Here is a 25,607-nt window from a genome sequence, read left to right on the forward strand (position 1 = left end):
GCACAGGCAGACTGGGCTTTCTTGTTGCAAGGAGAAATTGGTTGGCTGCCCTTTAAAGCAACTGCAGGATTTGGAGCAAGCTGATGGAGGAAGGGCAGGTAAGTCCCTGCCTTGGTTGAATTAAGTATGCTATTGGCCTATGTGTTTGAGGCAAAAGAAATAATCTACTTCTAATGATGAAAGAAAAATACCAATATCCATTTTTGATTGGACTACAAACATCAACACTGTTAAGAGCAGTGCTAAGTTTTTGCCCATATTTTCCCATAGCTCCCAAATTTTCTGTGAGTAACCACTATTTATGGTAGTCAAAAGGCATGAAAGAGTGCTTTCTGTACAAAAGTACCTGTCCACTAAATTTACGGGATATTTAACAACAGTTGGAGCTGGGTAGATCGGGAGCTGGAATATGACGTGTTGCAGCTTAGATACTCATGCCGACGGTGTGCAGTCTGTGAGGTGGTACACAGCAGAGGATTGAAGAATGGGAGTTTTTTGAAGGGAGTCTTCAAAGAAGTAGTCACGATTTCTGTTAAATCAGACAGAGCAAAGCAAGATAAGAGCAGCTTTACATCTCACCACCCCCTTTGTACCAGGGAAAACCACTTAGTCCCCAGCATTTTACAACTTTTGACCCTGGGTTATTGTACAGACTGTTGTAAAGTGACAAGAGCATTTCTAAGTGTTTATCGTTTGCTGGAGAAGGGACCGCTGGATTAGCTGAAGATGTTTTGTGCTGTAGGACTGTATATATACTGAAAGTGTAAGTGAAATTGTGCCTGAATTCATCAATATTTTTATATAATTTAGTTTTTATTTTAATTCCTGTATAATACTGTGGTTATCTTATGCACACTCGCTATTTATTGAGGGGAGGAAAAATGAGCATTCTTAGAACTGAACTCTAATTCTTATTCTAGCTGCTTCACTTAAAAAGTAACAAATACTTAACAGTAAATAAGAGGCTTCCAGCTCTACTAGAGAAGAATGCTATGAGGGTGACCTTGGATGAAGCTGGAAATGAAGGTTCCTGGTTCTACATACAGCCCTTCTACAAACTGCGTTCCATTGGAGACAGCGTAAGTGCTAAGAGGAATATCTTCGCGTATTGCTTTGTGCACAGCTTGGCAAAGCTCATTTCAGGAGGCCTGTCTTGCAATTAATGAAATGCACAGATCTTTTAGTGTGTGATGTTGCACAAAAAGGAACAACCTTTTTCCTATGCTGTCATGAGGGGGAGGAAAATTGCTATGGTAACTTGTATTTTGGAAACGTGGAATGATTTAACGTTGATGGGAATAAGGAACCTAATTACGCTAGCCTTTCACAATTCCTGTCCAATGGTAGGAAATGTTGAGTTTCTTCAGTAGATTTGGAGCAGATAATTAGCATCTTGGTTTTCAATGTTGTCAGTTTGAAATCAAAATTCATCATCATTTTGTATATGAGGAATGAGGTGGTAATGAGGTTAAATGGTCCTGTTCATGGGAAATCTGGAAAATAATTGGTTCTGAATTAAATGCGTTACCATTTTAATCTCTTAATCTCTTTTTTACAAATCTGAGTCACCTGGGTATGCTATCTGCCTAAAACCATGAGGTAATAAGCTCCAGTGTGCTCTGTGGTATAGTCTAGGTATATATTTGGCACCTAAACACAGCAGCCTTTATCAAATGGGAGTAACTTATCCTGTAGAGTAGCCCCATACGTTTTGATGTGACTGGTCCTTTTCTACGGACACGCACACGGTAAAGCCAAAGCGCAGTCTTAGTGGCCATTAAGCTCTTTTAAATCGCACCAATTCTCAGACGCTTTATCACTAAGAACAGTTCTCTTCAATACAGAAAAGGCTTTTTAGTTTTTAGTTTAAGTAAGACTTTGCCCTAGAAGAAGGGAAGAACAGGACCTTTACTGTCCATAATAAAGTGCATTTGTCTTGAGTCATATGCCAGCCTGGTCAAGAATCTGATACTACAGATGAAAGTGCGTCTTGGAGGAGGATGATTTTTGGCTGACCTTTTGCTATGGGAATTATTTGTTAAATGTTAACCAATGAAACAACTCCATGGAAAGCAGCAGATAGGTTAGTTACCAGAATTGCAGTCTGTGTTTCTTCTGCAAGCCTCCGAGTCCAATAGTGTAGGGTTTTTTTTCTGCCTGAATGACTGAGTACGATGAGCTAAATTCTAAAGCAAACAGAATCCTGGTTTTCATACTCAGACTAGCATCTCTCCAAACTGCAAGAAGGTGATTTCCTCCTGTCGCTCCCATTAAAAAAAGAAAGAAAAAGAGCTTTCTCAGGTTGCAAGTTTGTCTGATGCTGCACTTATCTACAGGTTGTCATTGGAGACAAAGTAGTCCTGAATCCCGTCAACGCTGGCCAGCCTCTCCACGCCAGTAGTCATCAGCTTGTCGATAATCCAGGATGCAATGAGGTAAGGGCAAACTGACACAGCTGGAGCAACTGTACAAACCTCTCTATCTTTCAGCTAAGCTGCTAGGACTTGTGTTTTACGAAAATCAGGTTATCACTAAGTTGGTTGGTACCTGTGGCATTGTGGTTATCTTGTTAATCAGCAGCTTAATATAGCTATCAGACTTTCCTCTTATCTGTTGGGCACTGGACAGAGGTTTGAGTTTGATCTCTTCTGCTTGACTGGCTAAAAATAAAATTTTTCTTAAAAATCAAAAAGTTGTGGCACGGTGGTGGGTAGCAAGTGACTTCCTAGCAAGTCAGCTCTGTAGTTACTTGTTCTGGAGTAAATGCAGAAAGGGTTTTCCTTCTCTAGAGTAATGCAACAGGGACTGCGGTGTTCTGTTGAAAATTGTCTAAAGGGCAAAGCAGTACTTCGTGGCAGTATCTTGTGCAGGCACAAGACAGTGGGACTAATGGTTTTAGTTCTCCTTTTAGGTCAACTCTGTGAATTGCAATACAAGCTGGAAAATAGTCCTCTTCATGAAATGGAGCGATAACAAAGATGATATTCTCAAAGGGGTAAGACTCAAAAATTCTACTTGCTTGTAATTTGTTCACTGATGGGTAATGCCTCTATTGACCATGCTGTCTGGGCTTTCACAGGGGGATGTGGTGAGACTGTTTCATGCAGAACAGGAGAAGTTTCTGACTTGCGATGAGCACAGGAAGAAGCAGCATGTCTTCCTGAGAACGACAGGGAGGCAGTCGGCCACGTCTGCAACCAGTTCAAAAGCCCTGTGGGAAGTAGAGGTAAGAATTGTAACCCAGGCTGGGGGTGGCTTTGTAGGAACAATTACTGTTTCTGTTTAAAAACTGTACCTGGATTTCTTTTTTTAGGTAAAGGTCCTCCTGGCATTAGAAGCTTAGTCTTAAAATTCCTTTATTTACTGTGCTTTCCGTGCAAAACCAAAATGGAGTTCTGATCTCTAATGCTGTAGCAGATAGCTCTCAAATTCAGGCTCTTGACAATTCAGAAAAAGGGGACAGAGAAGCATCTATCAAGTAATTTTCTTACCAGTCACTAAAGCTTCACACCAGTTAATAATTTCAACTGTCCTGCTGAGTGTACCGAACACTCTATTTTTGCTGTGGAATAATGTGATTATGCATATCCTCATTTGATAGGAGATTGCAACCCTTTGCTAGTCTCTGTACGTTGCTTGCCTGGACTTTTCTTTTTCTTGGCTTTTAAAAAAAGTGACTAACACCTTGGCCATCACTGGCTTCTTAAAATAGCCTCAATCTATTGGTATTATCAGAGTAATTTCATGATTTTAAATGTTTGCCATGCGAACTGCATGTGAGAATCATAAAATTAATTGTAATGGTGGATAGGTGTTTTTCATATTCTCTTTCCAGAAGTATCTGCTTTGATATACAGCTTTTCCCCTATTTGAATTGAAAGCCCACCTATAGTTGATGTTACTTTGACATGTTACAACACATCAGTAGCTTCTGTAGTAACTGCCCATGTGTATGCAGTTACCTGGTGGTAGATGCGAGGCAGAGGTAAGATAGTCCTTCCCCGAAAGGCACAACTCAGCTGTGCTGAGTTTTCCCTAAGGAAGTGGGTGCACCCACAGAGTAGCTGATAGGAAGTAACAGATCATATGATGTTGGAGGCTTGGCTTATGACAGAGAAGTTAGAGAGTAAATATGACAGTCTTCATATTCTTTTATGCAACACCCTTGCATGTGAAACATTTTCAGGTGTCTTCCCTCACCTACTTTCAGAAGGTCAAAAATTAATTATACCAAAAAGTTAAAGTAGCTGTTGCATCTCTTCAGGAAGTTTGTTTCAAGACCTAGCAACACATGCACATCTAGAGCACCTTCTTTAATTACTTCTCTGCCAACTTGCACCATAATCTTCCTGCCATCACCCCCCAGACTCCAGTGGAGTGCTAGCCATGGTCAGTGACTTTGCAAACAGATATTGTCACTTGACAATGAGCAGAAAATCGATGTTTGTAAACTGTTGAGGTGAACTAATTGTAGCCTGCTCAAAGTATTTACTCTGCTGTGTGTTGTTCACATATGAAAGGTTGTTTCATCTTTTCTGGAGCTCCTCGTTCTGTTTCCTCCCACCTGTATATGAAATACGGTAAATGCTGTGTTTGAAAGGGAGGTCACTGGCATACAGTGTAAATGTGGTTTCCCTTTCCTTGTAGGTGGTGCAGCATGATCCTTGTCGTGGTGGCGCGGGGTACTGGAACAGCCTTTTCAGGTTCAAACACCTTGCTACTGGACACTACCTAGCAGCAGAGGTAGGTGTTGGGGCTTGCTTCCTTACTGTCAGGAACTCTGACATTTCTTCCACAGTATTTTCTGCCTTTTACACCTTCTGAAAATCTTTCATTTCCTGCCCTAAAAATAGACGGAGGGGAGGGGAGGAGAGTGGTGTCTGGGTCCTTAGTATTAATACAAAAGTAGATGGCTAAACATAGAAAACAAGATGAAAGAGACTTGAAAGAATACCACGGTACAGGGGTAGTCTTGAGCTTATTTCACTTTTTGTATGAATTCTAGAGGCAATAACTCTTCTCCTGCAAAGAACAGGCACTAAATAGTATCCTGTCATGTGGGCAGCAGAATCAGGATGAATTTATTAATAGAAGAATAAATTGTAAGTGGCTGAGAGCCTTTGGGGGGAAAATGAATTCAACTATTGTTATTTTCTCTTGAATCACTGATTTCCGAGAGGAATTGTAGAACTGAGTGTAAAATGAAAATGCAGTTAGACTTCAGACCAGTCTTGTAAGAATTGCAGATAACACTTAACTGTCCATGCACAAAACAAGTATTTTTCTCTCTCCATAGTGGACATCTTTCCCCCATTGAAATAAGATTTCAAGATATATTTTATTAAAAAAAAAAGTTTTAAAAAAAAGTCTAAGGGTTATAATTTTGTGAGTTTTGCTGCTTAACACTTGTAAATGTTTATTAAAACTACTTCTATTTACTTTAAAGCACAGATATGTCAACATGCCAATACACAAACCTCTGTAAGTAAAAGCTGTCCTGGATGTAAGAGTGTGTAGCAGGGCAGAAGGGCTGTCTCAGCCCATGCTATTGACTTGAGAGCTTTAGTGGGAAAAGTCCAGATTAAATATCCCATTTTATATTCTTCTGATAAGCAGATTGGAAAAACAGCAGCATTTTGTCACATGCACACTTGTAAATCCTTTTCAGTAGTGATCCAGTATAGAGCTTTTCCAGTAAATCTTGGGTTTGCTAATCAGCCAAAACAAAAATATGGTCTTACATCATGCAAAAATATACCAGAGGAGATTGCTCACCTGATCCATGGTTAGAATAGTGTTTGTTCTAAAAGATTTCTGCCAAGCCAGTAATTTCTAGTTGGAAATTCCACTTGGGATTAAAAAAAAAAAAAAACAAACCTGAAACTTGGTAACTCTCTACCCCTCTTGCTCCTTTAGTGATTATCCCGAACAAGATAAATCTCTCTGCATGTTTGCAGATTACTTAACTGCTTAATTCATGGACAGACAGATGCCCAATTAGAAATGAATCGGTTTGCACAGTATATTTGTTCTGCATGCCTGGTAGTGCTGTAGCAGTAGAGTGCATATTTTACAAAACAAGTTTAGACCACGCTGAGGTTGTTTCCCACTTTCCAGCTCTGTTAGAGTTTTGACGTGCCTGTGATTCTGTTTCATCAGGTAAACCCTGACTATGAGGAAGATGACCTGGAGTGTCAATCCTCAGTAAGTATAGGCAAGAGTATGATCTTGCCCCTAATTGAGGAGGGCTTGACACAGGCCCAGGTATTTACCTGGCCATGGCATAGATGGCCCAGGCTTTGTTGCTAGTGAAGAAACTAAAAAACTGAGAATGATCCGAAGGCTTTTAAGGCCTATCCAGAGGAGTGGATATTGAAAACTGGATTAGGCTTTAGTGAAGAGCAATGCACTTGGAACCAAATTTATATGTTACATGGACCCCCTCACCTCCCCACTTTGTAGCATCTCTTTTTCTGTCTTCCTATTTCTTAAACCTTTGCTTCCTTGAAGTGCTCTCCTGAATAGGTCTAAAAAGCAAGTTGCTCAAGGTGACAACGGATGGCAAGTGTCCCTAATGAGATGTTCACGTAGTGCTGTGCCAGTCAGTCGTCTGACCTCCTTGTTTAAGAAACGAATTCCCTCTCTCATTTTAGCTTGTCACAGGAAAGCCAGGATAAAGGGTCTAGAGAGCAAGAATGGCAGGGTGAGAATTATTTCAGTGCCATTCTTCTGATTTTCCTGTGAAAGCAAGTCTGTGTTTTCAGTAAATGTTGTTGTGTCAAAGATTGGGTGTGCTGATGCCTTGTACTAATAGAAGCTTCTCTTTGGTGTCAAAGGGAAACAGCATTGCTTCAGTAATTGGAAACAGATAAAACTGGAACAGCACTTTCCATTGTGGATTACACTTTTTTAGTTGAATTTGATTGTAGGCTTATGCAGCTTTTCATTTATCCTGTATTATGGAAGATTTGCCCCATTTGGATATGCAGAAGAACTACTCCTCTGATTTTTAAAAATGCACTGCGATGCTTTAAAATCCTGTGAGGTGGAGTTTTCCTCCTAAAAGGATTTGTTGTTATAGCCTGGCCATTAAAATGCTAACCCTTGCCCCCAGATATTGAGCTGTTATCCTGATTAGTTCTTGGTGGTATTTGGCAGCAAACGCTGATCTTCTGACAGCTTGACTTCAGTAAACATACTAGAAAATGAAAAAAAAAAAAAAAAAAAAAAAAACCAAAAAAACCCCAAACCACAAAGCTATTGTTTGGGGAAGGGGGAGACCCAACATTGAACTATTTTGTTGGCTTAGCTTTTTGGAAGTTAATCGGTGTTGAGGTCTTTTATGTAGACATCCATCCTACTAGTGTTACGCTAATGTCTCCATCTGATAATAAGTGCAGTAATGCACTGGTTTGAGAGTTGTGCTGATTTTTCCCTACTCTGTCTCCTTACCACTAGGTGGCAAAAATAGACCGTAAAGAATAGGATCCGGAGCACATAATTCATTTCTGACACAAATTTTCTGCATCGTTTAACATTCACTAGTGACAGGATGGTGTAGGCTGCTTTATCCAACTTTATCCAAACTCCAACTTTATCCAAATGTGAGCTGTCTGCAAGATGGCAGGTTTTTTAGCATGGCTCTGTGTTTTGTTGGTTTTTCTCCTTATACCTCAGTGAGCTGTACAAGAGTGGGGTTTAAATGGGTATGGGTGAGATGCCTAGTACCCTTGCAACATTAAAGGGGACAGCTTTTGTCAACTTTGGGGTTGAAGTTTCAGTTGTCCCTAAATTGTCCCATTTCCTACTTTCTGATTTACTACTCGTTTTCAGCTTTGCCACAGTGTCAGTAACTGACCAGTTGTCTCCTGAAGTACACATTGTGAATACAGAGCAGCTGCCTTACTGTGGGGATGAAGGAGACAGCTGAAACTCAGAGAATTCATTCCAAGTGAGCGAATTTCTCCTAGTGTAAAGCCTCCAGATGGACTCTATTCAGTGTATAGTTGCTTCTTCTCTTGAAGGCACACTCCCACTGTGTATTTCTGTTCCATACAGCTAACTGTCTGTTCCCATGTGCAAAAATCAGACTTTAAATGTCACTACTTTGCAGCTAAGTTCATTGACTACAAATGTGCTAACTACAGAGTAACCTGAGGCACAAGCAATGTTAGATACCTTTTCTGTATGTTTAAGTCCTTACACCAGGACTTTGAAAGACAGGTACTTGAATGCTGACTACTTTGGGTGCCTACTTGCACTGGTGCCAGGGTCACAGAGAAGCTGATAAATTGGTTGCTTGATCACTTTGAATGTTACATCTAGGATTTAGACGTTTATACTTGGACAGCTGGCTCCTGTGTTGTGTCAGACAGCAACCTTTTTATTGACTAGTGATACCTGGTAGTTCCCTAGGAAAGGTTTTAGAGAAAGTTGTTGTTGCTTTTTCCTAGTTTATCTTTATTTTTTCCTACCCTTTTGTCCTTTCATCTCAAAATCCAGGGTTTTACTCAGTTGATGTTAGTATCTTTGTTAAAGGAGGCTGGTAATTTGCTAGCATCTTGGAAAAAAAGATACTTCTGATGCCACGTCCTTTGTAGCGTATCATTTTGTTCGAGTGCATCATAAGCTAAAGTGTGAACAGCAAGACAGCTAACTTCTTGATTAGCTTTTGTTTCATTTGTCTGTGATTGATAGATGCGAGTCCTGTTTTTGCTGCTGAAGTTGATTATTTCCCAGCAAGATTGTTGGTACATAGTATAGCTGATTTTTGTATTTGCAGCTCACACAATTATTTTGTTAGAATGATAATTCTAACAAATACATTTCAAAAGCCAGTAGTGTCAGGGGTGGGGATCTTGGCAGATGTGGGTCATCTGAAACTAGTTAGAGTTCCCAGTGCGCTGTGGGGTGAATGGCTGGGGGATTTTGAGTCTCTTCTGGCACTGTCTGAAAGACATAACCTCTGTGGTTTAGGATTTTTATTGTGTTTGTGATCCAGAAATACTCAGAAGTTAACACCAGGGAATGCGAAGAAATGGTTGGCAAGATCAGCTACTTCTCAGTTTTACTGGTGTCCTAAAGCCCAGCTGTCTTAACTGGTACTTGGAGTGGTTCAGAGTTATGTCTGCAAATTACAGGACACATCTGTTTAACACTAGGCAGGTGGGTCTGGAGGGCTTGGTCTGACTGTGTGTGATGGGACTTCTTCCACAGCTGGACCCTGAGCAGGATGCCTCCAGAAGAGGCTTGCGCAGTGCTCAGGAGAAGATGGCGTACTCCCTGGTGTCTGTGCCTGAAGGAAATGATATCTCCTCCATATTTGAGCTGGACCCTACCACCTTGCGAGGAGGAGATAGCCTTGTCCCCAGGTACAGCTAAGTGTACTGTTAGAACTGACTGCTTTGGAGTTTGATTTTTTTTTTTTATTTTATTTTAAGGTAAAGCTGTCTCCCGCTATGATTTTTTTTATCCTTTGGCATTAAGATTCTTCCTCAAATTAATACAGAAATATTTAGCAAGTGCCTGAAGCTTCACTTTAGTACTTTACAATTGAGTTATTAGTAACAGAACCCCATTTTACTGATGGGAAAACGGAGATTAAGTGACTTCCTTCCCAGTGAACAAACTGGAACTAAAAGCCTTGGGCGCCCTCTCAAGCCACTCTCATGACCTGTCTGTATTATGTTAGCTAGGATGTAACATCAAGTATTTAGCGCTTAATTTTCTATTGTTTACATGTCCTTTGCTGTTCATATGGTACCTCTTGCTACTTAAAAGATGCTGTACCCTTCAAAGATACACAGTCTGCATACAGGCTCTTTGCTGTCTGTTCCCACTGAGAAAGCACAGCATATTTATTCCATCTACTTTATCTAAGCAACTCTCTAAATCATCAGATACTCTTAAATTAGCAGAAGTTAACATGGCCACCAAAAGCAGCTGTCCTGGCTGCCTCTTCTGTCCTTTGGGCTGTCATGGTTGTGTGGAGAGAGGAGGTTGTACTGCAGCTGAGAGACTGTTTCTTATCCTGGCCTAAGATGCTCATCTGACTGTGGCTTGACATCTTTTATCAAAGAGCTGGTACATGCAAAATAGTGTCATTGCCAGAAATACCTGAGAAAACTAAGTCTGGGAACTGCTGTCCCCATAGGATTTCTGCTAGAGAAAATGGTTGCGTGCTAGTCTCGTGTTCTGGTGTCTTAATGGACCTTTGCTGCTTGTACAACATTGACTAGCTATACAAAGAGTCAATTCTCAGTTTAGAAAATATAAAATAGATAGCAGGGAGTTATAGGCTGAAAAATACAAAGGTAAGGGAGAAAGCTGACAGCTCAGATACACCATAGCATGTGGAAATGTGAGGACTTGAAGAGGCTTAATTTGTTACTGTGCAGCAGCTGAGTTACAGCAACAAAATATAGAAGTAGTTCTGTTTTACAGCAGAATCTATTTTATTATATAAGAAGACTTCTTAAGGTGAATTTATAGAATGAAATAAGGAAAGAAGAGTCTTACTCCTGTTATGGTATGCTGCACGGATAAAGATGACACTTTTTTTCCCACCTGTTCCTGCCAACATCTTGCAATTTGAACAATGCAAAGATTTCCCGTCTGGGTAACTGGCTCATGCTTTGAAACTTTTGATTTTCTTTCAGGAACTCTTATGTCAGACTTAGACACCTTTGCACTAACACCTGGGTTCATAGTACCAATATCCCTATTGATAAAGAGGAGGAGAAACCTGTGATGCTTAAAGTAAGTCCTGTTACTTTATATAAGCACATCCTTTGATTCTTGTACTTTCATGCAAGTGGTGTTGGTAGGAGAAGTTCCAGTCCCTTGAGACTGCTGGGTTTGTCAAACAGCAAGCAGCTTAACAGCAATGAGTAGTGCCTATGCAAAATGTTTCATCTAAAAGCTTAGGTTTTCATAGTAGTTTACTAGTTACGCTGTTCAATTTCTACTGTACGACAGTCATCATGAGGAGAATTTTTTCCACTGTCTACAGCAACGTTTTGCAATCTCTCCTGATGTTTCTCTGGATTTAGGAACACCTTTGAGCTTGCACAGAGCGGTACTGTTCTCAAAGTTTGACTTCATCAGTAGCCTCATACTGTCTAAGTGGAGCGTGGCTTTTCTTCTGTTTTATTATCACTGAGTATGTGAGTCACTACTTTGTTTCCTGCCTTTTGGTTTGATGATAAAACTTCTCTGGGTTTCAGATTGGTACTTCTCCAGTAAAAGAGGACAAAGAAGCTTTTGCTATAGTACCAGTTTCCCCTGCAGAGGTTCGGGACTTGGATTTTGCAAATGATGCAAGTAAGGTTTTAGGTTCCATTGCTGGCAAGTTGGAAAAGGGAACAATAACCCAGAATGAAAGAAGGTAAGGAAGCAAGAATTTGGTTCAGATAATGTTGTTTCCTTTACTCAATAACTGTTTCTTTGAAAATTTTATCTATGTATGTTATCTTCAGGAGAGGGATTTTGTTTCCTATGTGATTAGATTTAAAAAAAAAAAAAAAGTTGATGGTTTTATTGTTGATGTGTCCATAGCGGAGGTTTTCAAGCCTATTCTGTCAAACCCTCCCTGTTGCTCTGTGAAATGAGAGCATGAGAACTGTTGTTGTGAACTTGGAGGAATAATCCACAGCATACCTTTCTTGATGGGCTTTGCAAATTGAGTGTGGGAATTTATAATCCATCTTGTGAAGACTGAACACATGACTTCTTGCAAATCCTCTGACAATGTCCATGAAAAGTACATGGCCACACAAAAAGAGCCCAGAGTCGGCTGTGTAAAACCCGGGCCCATGTGCTTCTATAGCCAATGTCTTTATTTGGCCTTGGGAGAGATTATCACCTGATTTTTTATTTTTATTTTTTTGGCAATCTAAAGAACTGCCAAATAGAACTTGGTGAGCGTATAGTTGCCCTAAAGTGATACCGTTGTCCTACTGCTGCTATGGTTTAGCTACTAGACAGTAAGGCTACAGCAATAGGGAGCATTAGTTCCTAATTTTAAGTTCTGTACAAACCTCTGTGCTTTATCCAGCATCTGAGTCAGTCTCTAATTGGTGTTCTTTTTTCACTTAGCATTTTGAAATCTATGTAAACTTACGCTGGCATTGTTCTTTGAACAGATAGAATCTGTAGTCTTGTATTAACAACTTCTGGCTTTTCTGTAGATCTGTTACCAAATTGTTGGAGGATTTGGTCTACTTTGTTACTGGTGGAACTAATTCTGGACAAGACGTCCTTGAAGTGGTATTTTCTAAACCTAACAGAGAACGGCAAAAGCTTATGAGAGAACAGAATATTCTAAAGCAGGTAGGCTGCATTTTTCTCTAAACTCTGCCTACAAGAAGGTTGTCAGAAAAGAGAAACTAATAACAGAGAACCTGGCCAAATTATTGGGACCAAAAGATCCTTTGAGTTTCTAGCTTTCAGCAGGCTCTTGGTGGTGGACTGTAGGCATACCATTGCTAGAAGAAAAAATTACAGAATATGGTGTTGAATAAAGGTGACCAACAACGTCTTCTGTCCAGGCTACTCTATGGCCAGGAAACTTGGTAACTATAGTGTATTTCTGATGTACCTTTTAGAAATTTAAAGATGCTGACACAGTGCTTTTACCCTAATTTTAATCAGATGAATGCAGTGTCTCATGGGATTTTATCTTTGTTTTTTAATAAATCTGTAGATTTTCAAGTTGTTGCAAGCACCATTTATGGACAGTGGTGATGGCCCGATGTTGCGGTTGGAGGAGCTTGGAGACCAGCGTCATGCTCCCTTCAGACACATATGCCGGCTTTGCTACAGAGTGCTGAGACACTCTCAGCAGGATTACAGAAAGAATCAGGTTTGAACTATGTCTGTAGCTTTCAATGGCACTAACATTGTTCTAGTGCTCCAAAAAAATAAAAGCTACATCCCATCATTGTTCCTGTGCTCCAAAAAAATAAAAGCTACATCCCATTAAACCCTGCTATGCTGTGCTCTGATCGTACAGTCAGCAAAAAATTTTTGGATTGCTCAGTTTTACTCTTATCTGGTATTTTTCATCTCTATCAGAGACTATATGCAGTATAATTAGTACCAGTTCTAAGGGGAATTTGAGAAAACAACAGAATTGCTAACTGTCAAATCCAGGTGAATTATAAGATTTTCTTCACTCCTTGTGTACTCCACACTCCATTGAAAGTTAACCTGTGAATTAAGGTTAACCTTTTTTGTTGCCATTTATTAAAACCAAACTCATATCAGATAAGGATAAATGCGTTGGTGGTGTCTAGCCTGGGAGGGAGGGAGGGGTTAAGGTTATCTGTCATCACTTGCTTTCTCTCAGAAGAACAACAATTTGAATCTAATCCAGTTTGCTTCTTGGGATGTTGATATCGACAAACATCTTACTGTTTTCTGCTATTGATTATTTTCTTAAATTCTGAGAATTAATTACACCACCTTCTTTCTTCCCTCTGTGTTTTGAAGGAATACATTGCAAAGCAGTTTGGCTTCATGCAGAAGCAAATTGGCTATGATGTCTTGGCCGAGGACACTATTACAGCACTGCTTCATAACAATCGCAAGCTCTTGGAGAAGCACATCACAGCTGCCGAGATTGACACTTTTGTTAGTCTTGTGAGGAAAAATAGGGAGCCCAGGTGAGATCTGCATTTTTGAGTATATGATTACCCTTTTCCTCTTAGCCTTCTGAGAAAAATCTGTACCTGCCAACTTGTTAGTAAGGAAGCACAGCTAGTTCACTTCTTTTTTGGCACTTGCCATAACTTCCCCCTCGGGCAACAGTCTCACTCTGCAATGTTAAAATGGAGTTCTGAATGTTTTCTTACTGAAATGTAGATTGCTTCAGTCTAGATCTCAACAAGGATTGATACCCTTTTGGCTCGCGTTTTCCAACAGGTTTTTGGATTACCTCTCAGATCTGTGCGTTTCCATGAACAAGTCTATTCCAGTGACACAGGAGTTGATCTGTAAAGCCGTGCTGAATCCAGCAAATGCAGACATTCTCATTGAAACTAAGTAAGTTAATGCCTTTAAAGATGGTTTTCCTAGCATGAAACAGAAGGAAGGTGATTCAAAGCTGAGAGCACTGCTGGCATGTCTAGAGAAAGCAGTTAAGTATGTGTGGGGTCCTCTTCAAATACACAGTAAATGGGTATTGGTGACAGCAGGCGCCTGCCGTATGCATTCTCAGTCCTGCAGTCAGTGAAATCTTTCAGATATCTCACGTTTGATCAAAGTAGACAGACTTCGCAGGAAGGTGTGCAGGGTCCTGTGGGCCTGATCCTTCTCTGGGCTTCAGGCTTTCCTCCATAAGGTGTCTGAAGTGAGCAAGCACTTCTTGGGTGCACGCCCACTGAGCTCAGCTTGAAGTAAAGCAGAAGCTGATGCATCTCTGCTCACCCTTTTCTCCCTCTGCGGTTAGGATTTTGGTGTCCAGCTCTCAGCATTGCCCTGCCATTGCTGAAGCATCACAGCAGGCACCAAATCCCAATTATCTTTCATAAATATGGATTTATTCGGTGTGGAATAGGGCACAGATAATCATTATCAAAATACTGTAAAAAGGAAGCAGGTCTTTGTCAGGTAGTATTTAAAACACAAATGGATGAGAGTATTCTTGCACAGTTAATTCTCTTCATGGAATCATAAAGACTGTATTTATTTCCACCAGCACTTAAAGTTGCTACATCACTTATTTGTTCTTATCCTTGTGTATTTAATTTGTCTTTTTTTCAGATGTATGATCTTTTTTTGCTGAAGCCCCCAAAGCCTTTTTAGTTTCAGTAGCTGATTTGTTTCTAGTCACTTCGTTGACATTTATGGGATACAGAACTAATGGATCTTTAGATATTTTTGTTTACCAAATCCTTTCCTAGTCTGTTGAATGATCTTTGAACCAGTTCTCCTATAAAGATGTTTTTGAAAGTCAGTTAGACGTGTCTTTAACTTCCTTGTTTCTTTATCTTCATCAATTGTATGGAGCTGAAATGTTGGTCTTAAAAAGAAGGAGGCTGAATAGAAAGTTTATAAGCTAAATTCATTCTAACCTAATGTTTTTTAATAATAAACCCCAAAGATTTTATGTAGTAAACTGCTACTGCTGAAAGAGTAAGATACTCTGCTTTTACTTTGCAGAGTTGAGGAATAAAATTTGTGTTTTCTGAATGCAGGTGAGATCATAAAATTAGTTACTTCTATATCACCAGTACACTTTAGCAAGTGTCTTTTTTAGCAAGTGTCTTAAAAGAAATGTTCTAAAAGATCTGATGGGTCTTGGCAGTTTGTAATCTAATCAAACTTCCTTCTGGCAGGCTGGTCCTCTCTCGATTTGAGTTTGAAGAAGTGTCAAGTGGAGAAAATGCCTTGGAAGTTGGAGAAGATGAGGAAGAAGTGTGGTTGTTCTGGAGAGACACTAACAAGGAAATCCGCAGTAAGAGTATCAGAGAGTTGGCTCAGGATGCTAAGGAAGGGCAGAAGGAAGATCGGGACGTACTCAGCTACTACAGGTTAACAGCATGTGCAGTAGTTGGCTAGCAAAGTTCATCAAGGCTGTGTGGGGAAGCCTTTGGTATATAGGTTGTAGTTGGTTTGGGAGAAAGGATGCTGGTTTTGTGGACAAAATAGCCCTTAGAGAGTGAGGATGAAGTCTCTTTGAAGTGAGAGCTAAAAGCACAAAGCTATTCGTGGTAAGAAGTCCAATTATCAGCATAAGCAAGTTTAAACTGATTTAAAAAAAAAAAATAGTTGAGGCTTAGAGTGCATTGAATTTGCACAGCACTTAATGCCTGTATTTCTGCTTGGTTTCCTGATAAGTGGGTGTTATGAGACAGCCTGTATGTTAACCGTTTAGTTTACCTGTATTCAGATGGTAGTTGGGGTGAACAACTGCTTGCAGCATTTCAGCATGCAGATGGCTTTGCTTTTGATTTTAAAGAAGTCACTGCTGCTCTCCTTGCCTTCTAAATGTCTCTCTAAGCTCAAAGCCTTCAGTGGTCCTGTAGTTCTCAGCAGGGCAATATATGAAGTTATGAAAATGCCACAAGTTTGGTTTGATTAATGTGCAGTGCTCTTTTGTACGGCTTAAGCTATGCTTTTAGCAGTTTCTGACATGAAGCGATGTTTCCAGATGACTTGACAAGACACCAAGTTCTTGGCATAGTGTAAGATCAGGTTTCAGCCCAGACCAAATTCCTGTGTCTGGGTTATAAACTTCTGAGAGTAGTTTGACGGACTCGATTCTGGTCACGCAGACAGTACAACTACATTTTTTTATTTTTAATAGCTATCTTATTTTGCATTATCTCTTCCATTGAAATAGTTCTTGCAGTAGACTTCCTAATACATGTTCTTATTTGAGCCTATTGGAGGGCTGAGCTCAAAAGGAGACCTCTTGTATATATTTTAACAAATTGTATCTGCTTTTAAAATATATTTTCTTGCACTTGTTTTTAAGTAGAATTGATAGTGTTAATTATTTTTAGTCTACATTACAGACTTGTGAACATGCTTAAAACAAGGGTTTAGGATACGGTTTGGTAAAATTCCCATGAGGAGTGCTGAGAGTGAAAAGAAGTCTGCTTTCAATTAAATGTTCATTTCTTTAGGAAACCTCACAGTTGACACGATTGAACGCAAGCCTGTATGAATACTCATGAATGTTGGACGTGTGCTTTTTGACTAAAGGCTAATTATCAGTCTGTTGAATGTGCACACCTTAAATGCCAGTTGCTTGGTTTTAGTTTATGGACTGAAAAGCTTAGGAATTAAGTTTAGGTTTTCTCTACTGATTCTTTGACTGAAGGGAGCAGAGCTCCCTTAGTTGTTTAATCAGTACCTGATTTTTAATGATTCTGTAGTCTATCTGCATTGTTGCCTCAGTGAACAACTGCAGCTTCAGCATCAGTGAGAAGTGTTTGGTCTTCTACAGTATTTAGGCTGAGTTGCCTTAAGTGTTCTTTGGATTCTTCTGTAGCTTTCATAAACAGTGTTACTTAGTTCTATGTAACTCTCAGAAGAATATGATGACTCCTTTTATTCTTTTTTTCCACTATACGTTACCTTTTACTAGTGTTTGTTAAGTACTTTATTCTTTCCATAATAAGTATAGCTGTATTACTGGAAAATATAAGATTCGTTCTATATAAGAGCATATCAGTGCTATACCCAGTGGACATTTCTGGAAATTAAAGTGTAAGCTGTTTGTTTATGTATTTTTTTTCCCCTGAAGATACCAACTAAACCTCTTTGCTAGAATGTGCCTTGATCGACAGTACTTAGCCATAAATGAAATATCTGGCCAGCTGGATGTGGACCTCATTCTCCGTTGCATGTCTGATGAAAACTTGCCATATGATCTGAGAGCGTCTTTCTGCCGGCTAATGCTTCATATGCACGTTGATCGTGACCCCCAAGAACAAGTAACACCAGTGAAGTATGCTCGTCTGTGGTCTGAAATACCTTCTGAAATTGCTATTGATGAGTGAGTACTGGCTGGAATGGTGTGGGGAAGGAAATTACATCACTCCTGATTTTTAAAACAAAACCAGATCAATCCTAATATCATGCATTGTTTAAACTGTTTCTGTTTAAAAATAAATAAAAAAAAAAAAAACAAAACCATCATGTATTCAAACCCTGTAGTTTCATTTGCCTGTAACGTTTGCTGGAGAAGAACCTTCCTGAGAACAACAAAACGTTCCTGTATGTGTGTGGTGTAAGCTGTGAGGCAGTAGGGGTTTGTCTCCAAAACACGCAGTGATCACAGTGATGGTCTGTCTCTGATTTGGGTGATGTGATGAGTGACCTAGCCCCAGGGAGGGAAAGCAAGGGAGGACTATTTCATTTTTTCCTCCTGCCTTATTTGATTGGAGTATAGACTCTTCAGGGCAGATTGTCCATATAGAAGCTTGTGCAATTAAAAGCAAAAACAAGAGGGAAGATGCTGAAACAAGTAATGTGCTGGGAACACAGTCATGTTCCTTAACCTCCAATGGAAAATACTCTGATTCAGTGGTGAAACCTTATACAAAACCACATCTAGACTGGAGACACAACTTCTTGACCATAGACTTGTATTAACTCTTTATAGTACAAATAATTTGATATTTATAGTACTTCAACTGTTCAGAACTCAATTTTTTGGTTGGAGAAAATGAACATTTAAAATTTGTGTTAAATGTCAGGATTTTGAGTCTTGTCAGTATTAGTACTGGTGTTTAGTGGTTTCTTCTTTTTCCCTCCCTTCTCTCCTTGCTAGCCTAGTTTTCTTTGCTGAGAGAGATGCAGTAGATCATATTCAACTTTAAATGCCAAAATAGAAAAACAAATGGCTTCAGCTCTGGCAGAGGCTAAACAGTGATACGTGATCAAACAGGAGAACAGAAGTAGTTAGTGGAAAGTGGTGGGGATTGTCTTTTTTGAATGCTCTCTGTACACGCTGAGAAACCTAGAATTTGTATTAAGAAAAATTAATGTCTACTTTGCATATATATTGTTTTTATTTGGAGGAAATTAGCATCCACAGTCAGCATCTCTTGGCCACATCTGTTTGCCTTAGTGCTGTACATAGCTTGTCATTGTTTCCACTAAAATCATAAGGGTTTCTTTTTTTATTTATTGGGACAAAATTCTCTTGTTTTGTTTTCCTCAGACATTTTTAAATAGTGCAAAATGAGCGTATGGGATAAAACAGCAAAAGCCAGGAAATTATGGCGTCAGCTTCTTGACTCCCTTGTTTGGATGAATTATTTAACAGCTTTTAACTTTTCTTAGATTTTGACAAACCGATGAAAAATTGTATCGGGGGAAGAGCGCCCTGTGTATTTGCATGCTAAGTTTTGTGTTCTGTTTTGTTTTTTGTTGTTTTTTTTTTCCTCTTCAGCTATGATAGCAGTGGAACTTCCAAAGATGAAATTAAGGAGAGATTTGCACAAACAATGGAATTTGTAGAGGAATATTTAAGAGATGTGGTGTGTCAGAGGTTCCCTTTCTCTGATAAAGAGAAAAATAAGCTCACTTTTGAGGTAGTTATCCAGTTCTGATTTTATCCTTTTTTTTTTTGTGGAATGTTGGTACTTTTTTCAACACTAGGTAGACTGGCAAGTAATTAGTGAGTGCTAAGCCTCAGCAGGCTCCTACCTTCCAGTGTAGTCCTTTCTCCTCATGCACGCAACTCCACTGAAGTTTGTGACAGTTTGCAATGATAGTTCTTCAAATACAATTAATGAATGTGAGCTTATGTCTTAGATTTGCAGCAGCCCTGTTTACTTTTTGTGCTCTCACTGTTATTGCAAAGTCAAGCTTTACTGGAATAAATATTCTCAAACTAAACACTGTCTGCATGTACAGATAGTCTCTAGAGCTTGCAGTATTACTCAGGAACAATACAGTGTCCTGTGACTTACTGACCTATTAATATAGTCTATCTGTGCAAATAAAATGTAGCAAATCCATGCAGTAGTATTCCCTAAATAACCATTAATTTAACAAAATGTGTGATATTTCTTTAAAAAGAAAAGTATTGGAGGGATTATACTTCAGATAATGGGACTACATTAAGTATTTGCACTATATGTGAAATTCTTATGTGTGAAACTTGAAGCAGTGCATGTGGAGGACTTGTGGGGAAACTTTATAACTTGGTAGCAGTAAGCTTTAGATGCGTGTTACTTCTTTTTGTAAGATAAAACCATAAAAAGCATCTGTACATTCCCTCTAGTCTTGACCTATCTTACCTTTTCTGTAATGAGACAAATATGGTATGATTTTGTAGCTATAGAATATCAATTGCAGGTACAGACTGTTTGCATGTGGAGGACTTGTGGGGAAACTTTATAACTTGGTAGCAGTAAGCTTTAGATGCGTGTTACTTCTTTTTGTAAGATAAAACCATAAAAAGCATCTGTACATTCCCTCTAGTCTTGACCTATCTTACCTTTTCTGTAATGAGACAAATATGGTATGATTTTGTAGCTATAGAATATCAATTGCAGGTACAGACTGTTACTCCAGGCATTGCAGTATTTGTAGGCAAGTAGAAAACTTTCTGGTAAAATGCAGAACTGTACAGTCTTATGGAATTATGAGGTATTATGGTAAGAATGTGACTCACAGCCAGGTTCTTGATCTTTTCACTGTGTTAAGACAACTTGATTGTGATAGCAAAATGTTTAGTATTAATCCAGGCTTTTTATTATTATTTTGGTAGGTTGTTAACTTAGCCAGAAATCTGATATATTTTGGTTTCTACAACTTCTGTGACCTCCTCAGACTAACCAAAATCCTCCTTGCTATATTAGACTGTGTGCACATCACTACCATCTTCCCTATTACCAAGATGGCAAAAGGCGAGGAAAGTAAAGGTAAGGCTGAAAAATGATTGGCAGAACAGATTATTCTTTGGTAGTTTCTAGTTCATCTCAAAATGTCAATGTGGATTTGAAATCTTCTACTCCTTTCTGTCTGTGGCTTGGCTGTACAGCTGAGCAATGCCTACGATGAAAGAGGGAGAGGGCAGGGGGTTTCTGAAAGTACTGCAGGGCTTCTGTTGACTTCCATCTGTTCAGGGATTTAGGTGTCCACCTGGCCTTGTTTAATGTTGAGACAATTTCTCTTCATAGGATGTGGAGGGTCCTTGCCCTGTTAATGCAGTCCCATTACACCATCATAACCTTACCTGTTTACCTACCTCTCTGAAGGGAGCAATGTGATGAGATCAATCCACGGAGTCGGTGAGCTGATGACCCAGGTGGTGCTCAGAGGCGGTGGGTTCTTGCCCATGACTCCGCTTGCTGCTGCTCCTGAGGGTAACGTCAAGCAGAGTGAACCAGAGAAAGAGGACATCCTGGTAATGGACACAAAGCTGAAGATCATCGAAATACTTCAGGTACTAGCAACACAAATTAATGTAGCATCTTGTGCTGTCTTTAATCTAAGCATTAATATAGTGCCATGCTGCCTTTTAATTCACTCCTGCCTTGTATGTGCCTCTTTTAAACTGGTAAAGCATTACAAGAGTGACTTTTTCAGGCATGCAGCACTCAATTGCATATGACAATATTATGCCATTACTGAAACAATTTAATAGAAATGAGTTTGCGATAGACATCTGCTTATTTAACAGTGATTTCTAAATACCTGACTTGATGAAGTGGAGGGCTCATTTTCCACCTTACTGTCTCAGTAATTTCCCTGAATATACAGGGCCATGTTGTTAAGTGCCTCCAGGAAGAGGGAGGTACTTGAGACTCCTCCTCGTACAGCCATCAGCCTGAAATGGTTTTTATGCATGCACATTTGCCAGCCTTGCTGTCTCTTCCATCTCTGTCTGGCTCTTCTTACTTGTTCACTCCTAAGTCTTTGGGACACAGAGAAGTTTTTTTTTCCCTCTTCCACAGCACTGTCTTGATCTGGATGTTGCCACAGAATTACTGCACTGAAATCCATCTTCTCTCCCTCAGTGCAGGAGTCACTTTTCTGTTCAGTAACTTCATGGGCAAGTTCATGGAGGCCAGAATGCTGCAAAAGCCTTGTGGGCGAAAGTATGCGAAGCAGCGGGAAAGCCATGGTGTACCTTCCCCGTGCCCCCGTGGGAGGTTTCGCACATAGCTGGGTTTGAGGTTATGCCCTTCCCCTCAGCAGCAGATGCAGCATGTAGGGGGGGCTTGATTCACTTCCTTTCACCACTGCTAATTTTAGTTAAAGCCAGAACTTCTCTTATGGCCTGGCATGTGCAATGGGATATTTTAGTGTGCCAGTATTCCCCTTGTTACTGTGGGTTATTGAAACTGGCATTAAGCATTTTCCCATAAATTTGAGAACACTGCAAGTGTTCTTTGCATTGTATTACTTTCCTCAAGAGGGAGGAAGACCACCGAGAAGGTGGTCTCTGCTACACCGGAGGTTTCACTGGCACTAGCTAATACAGCCCACCTGAACTGGTAGCTGCTGTATGGCAGCAGCAGGCTGCGATGCTGGGCTTGTGGCAGCAGCTCGTGTTCAGCTTCCCCTGCCACAGCACCCTGTGGCACAGCAAACCACAGCAGCGTTTGTCTGTCAGATTCCTGCTGGTTTCAGAACGGAGATAGAAATGCTGCTTTCCTTTCCTGGGGGGCAGGGTGAGGATGCCTGCATTGGGCAGTAACGAGAGATCAAAACTCTGCCAAAATCTTTTACTCATAAGTATTTATTACTGTGTGCATATCATATGCTCATTGAAATCACTGAAAAAAAAATCACTGAATTCTGGGGATTTTTAGGAAGACATTTGCATACCTCTTCTCCAAGTTAAATCCACATTTTTACTATGTTGATCTTGTGTGTTTGTAGTGCTGTATTATGTGTCAATTGTATATGTGCTTGGAAATAGACAAGCTATTTCAATATTTTTAACACTTCTGTATTATCAGTTTATTTTGAATGTGAGATTGGACTACAGAATCTCCTGCCTACTTTGTATATTTAAACATGAATTTGATGAAAGCAATGCCCAGATGTCTGAATCACCCACTGGAAGCAGTAATCAAGAAATGCCAGCTAATGTACCAGGTTAGTTATTTTGCAAAGAATGAATTTGTGTGGGTTAGGGAAGACTCTTTAATCTTAGAGGTGCTAATTGGATAATTGATTCAGGTTCTTGCTTTGGCATATAAATGGTCCCACTGAAGCAAAGTACCCTGCTAGCAGCAGGAATAATGGTAGGGATCATTTCCATATACCCCAAACAAAACCCAGGATTTGTTTGTACTCTCTCCTACTTGTTTCCATGAGTTAAGTATGACCAAGAGCCTGAGATGCATTGTTTGAAGAAAACCTGAAATAAACACTATCATGTGTGATCTGTTATCAAGCTCAAATTATATCTTTTGTATTAATGTTTCTGCCTGAAGGAAAAGGATCCCCAAAGTAATCTGATTTCCTCTATCCCTTTCCCCTGGCCTGATGCCTCTACCCACCCAAACTTCTCTTTTCCAAAGGTATTGTATGAAGGCAAGACATCTGGAGGTGTCTGTATCTCAGTGCTGCTAGACAAGGGTATGAAAGTAAGCTGTTAAGGAGCTTGTCACGTCCAGTGTTCTTAATTGAAAGCAGTATAGTTAGTGGACTGGGTAGATGGGGTGTTGTCAATTGCTGTATTGCTTTTCAGGGGAAAAAGTGTCCTGTAGTTAGGACCTGTACCATGTAGGAATAACTGGACTTTAAAAGTGCAGCTTGTTAGACATCAAACAGTTTTTCTCCCTCAATATGGGGACTGTATCTCTGGATGCAAAAGAGAAAGATAAGGAAAACGTGGTTTAGATGTGAAGCCTTCAAAGGGAGGAGACTGTTTCTTTTGATCTTACTTCAAAGGGCATGTGTTTACTTTTTTTTCTTGGGCTGCCTGTCCAGCAGCCCCCCGGGGTGCCAGGGCCTTCGAAACTGGGCTGGCGGGGAAAGCGAGAGCTCTTTGAGCTAAACTTTGGAAGTAAGAGGGTAGATGTTTTTGGCAAAGATGTAAATTCCCAGTGCTCTTTCCCCTTTGCAAATGTTTGTGAAAGATTGAGAGCTCCAATACTGGTTTACCTTTTTTTTTTTAATTTCAAAATATTGGTCACTGCCCATGTGATAATATATACCTTATACTGAAAAATGCAAAGACCTTTTTGTCTCTTGAGCCACAGGGCTATTGCTGTCATTGCTGAATTTATTGCTTTAGAACTTCTCAAGGCTGAAGTTTGGTGTTTCTTGTCGCTGGCCCCTCTGACATGAGGTCCCATCAGTGTCCTGGAATGATGCTGGTGCAATCTAAAAATAGGCAAGAGAAGAATAAGCCTGGATGTTGCTGAAGTGACTATGCAGTTTAATTTGTGAGCTGAGAACAGGTTAATTTATTGTCTTATGTTATCTTAGTAGGCTGCTTCAGTAATCTCTCAGCGTTCCTTTCAGCTTGTTATGACCCTCTTGTTTACAGCTACATCACCACTTGTCGTTTAGAATGTTTTTAGGCTGCAAAAACATCTCTGGTGCCATTCTGACATAACATATTTGTCTTGTTATTTTCTCAGGAGCCCTGGACTTTGAACATATTGAAGAACAAGCTGAGGGGATCTTTGGTGGAAGGAAAGTATCTCTTCACTAGTGCTAATCAAGGGGTAGCTCAGCAGTTCCCAGGCTGTAGCCCTCAGGGCTACCAAGGAGAGGGGATTGCAGTTGAAAGGGAGGTGGTAACTGGGAAAAGATTGGCAACAGCTGCCACAGTTACTGAAGCTTCATTTTCCTGAAATGCCTTTGATACAGCTCAAAGTAGTGTCCATTTGGATTAAAAGCCACAGATAAGGGACAGGGGTCCTTCAGCCAGAAAGATCTTCATGGGAGGGCTTCACTTGTGTGGGTGGAAGCCAAGTTGGAGGATTAGTGCATCTAAGCTCAATGCTGCAGCAAAATCTTAGGTGGAAAAGTTTGTGTAGGCAAGGATTGGACTTCTACTGAGATAGATATATACTTAGCCATCCTTTTCCTGTATAATGCAGCATTAAACTGCACATGCATGACAGAACAAAGCAAGCTGTACCTTCCATACCTGCCTTCCTTCCGGAGCAGCTTATGTCCTTTCTTAAATCACAGGACAGCAAGTCAGTGACAGACTCCCAAGTACTTGAGCTTATCCTGATACTCCACCCTCTATCTGTTGGAGCACCATGAAGCTGTATATTCTAACTGTCCTTAAGCTGCTCAGAGCTGCAGTTGTTTTCTGTAAACCTAAGATAACTGATTTCTTAAATGAAGGCAGAAGGGGAGAGAGAGATTCACTTACAGAATTAATAACCAGAATTTTTAATGTAAGCGTGCAGACTCAGTTGGAAGCAGAATACAGAAAAGATTCGGGGAGCACTGATAGGAAAAAAAAATACAACATGAGTTTCTCATGCTGAGAAAAGAGGCACAGGGGAAAGAGAGGGAAGAGAGGGATTTCAAGTGCTTGACATAATTAGCATTGCAACCTGGATACTGAGGTAGGGTCTTATTTCATAAATAGTGAGAAAGGTTAGTACCAGGAATGGGCAAGAACTATTTGAGCAATAGGGTGAGGTTGACATAGGGACAAATATTTTGGCATAGTTTGACCCCCAAAAATGTAAGTTGGATAATGTAAGCTGAGTGAACCATGATTAATGAGATTCTGGAATAGACTCCCTATTAAGCAGTACACCAAAAAACCCCTGTGTGTCTTAAGATAGCACTTGATTTAATAAATTTCCCCCTTATTTAAAAGTAAGAAAAAAGGTTTTCTGCCACCGCTGACTGGACTTAAGAACCTGCTGGGACATTCAGTCTAATAAGCTAGTTAACTCCTACACTCTGATTTCAGTGAGGAGAATACACCACTGGATTTGGATGATCATGGTGGCAGAACATTTCTCAGAGTTTTGCTGCATTTAACAATGCATGATTATCCTCCTCTGGTGTCTGGAGCACTTCAGCTACTCTTCCGGCACTTTAGTCAGAGACAAGAAGTCCTTCAAGCGTTTAAACAGGTATGTGTGTGTATTAAGAGTGTTATTCCTCATCTGAATGTATATATTGCAGCTAAAAACAATCCTTTT

The 25,607-nt window shown here is 40.0% G+C and overlaps 1 protein-coding gene across 1 annotated transcript in view; it reads left to right on the top strand.

Annotated features, from left to right (window-relative positions):
- The window catches only part of ITPR1 (inositol 1,4,5-trisphosphate receptor type 1), a 167,325-nt gene that overhangs the window by 41,543 nt on the left and 100,175 nt on the right, over positions 1-25,607 (top strand). The window contains exons 5-24 of the mRNA XM_019473245.1: positions 921-1,079; positions 2,337-2,435; positions 2,912-2,995; positions 3,080-3,226; positions 4,648-4,743; positions 9,217-9,371; positions 10,659-10,758; positions 11,226-11,386; positions 12,189-12,330; positions 12,704-12,862; positions 13,492-13,664; positions 13,924-14,043; positions 15,339-15,533; positions 17,255-17,506; positions 18,908-19,049; positions 20,234-20,387; positions 20,724-20,911; positions 22,434-22,572; positions 24,069-24,127; positions 25,377-25,538. Coding sequence (XP_019328790.1) covers positions 921-1,079; positions 2,337-2,435; positions 2,912-2,995; positions 3,080-3,226; positions 4,648-4,743; positions 9,217-9,371; positions 10,659-10,758; positions 11,226-11,386; positions 12,189-12,330; positions 12,704-12,862; positions 13,492-13,664; positions 13,924-14,043; positions 15,339-15,533; positions 17,255-17,506; positions 18,908-19,049; positions 20,234-20,387; positions 20,724-20,911; positions 22,434-22,572; positions 24,069-24,127; positions 25,377-25,538 — 2,886 coding nt within the window. The remainder of the gene's footprint in view (positions 1-920; positions 1,080-2,336; positions 2,436-2,911; positions 2,996-3,079; positions 3,227-4,647; positions 4,744-9,216; positions 9,372-10,658; positions 10,759-11,225; positions 11,387-12,188; positions 12,331-12,703; positions 12,863-13,491; positions 13,665-13,923; positions 14,044-15,338; positions 15,534-17,254; positions 17,507-18,907; positions 19,050-20,233; positions 20,388-20,723; positions 20,912-22,433; positions 22,573-24,068; positions 24,128-25,376; positions 25,539-25,607) is intronic.

Source organism: Aptenodytes forsteri, unplaced genomic scaffold, assembly GCF_000699145.1.
Source record: "Aptenodytes forsteri isolate BGI_AS27 unplaced genomic scaffold, ASM69914v1 Scaffold267, whole genome shotgun sequence".
Taxonomy (NCBI): domain Eukaryota; kingdom Metazoa; phylum Chordata; class Aves; order Sphenisciformes; family Spheniscidae; genus Aptenodytes; species Aptenodytes forsteri.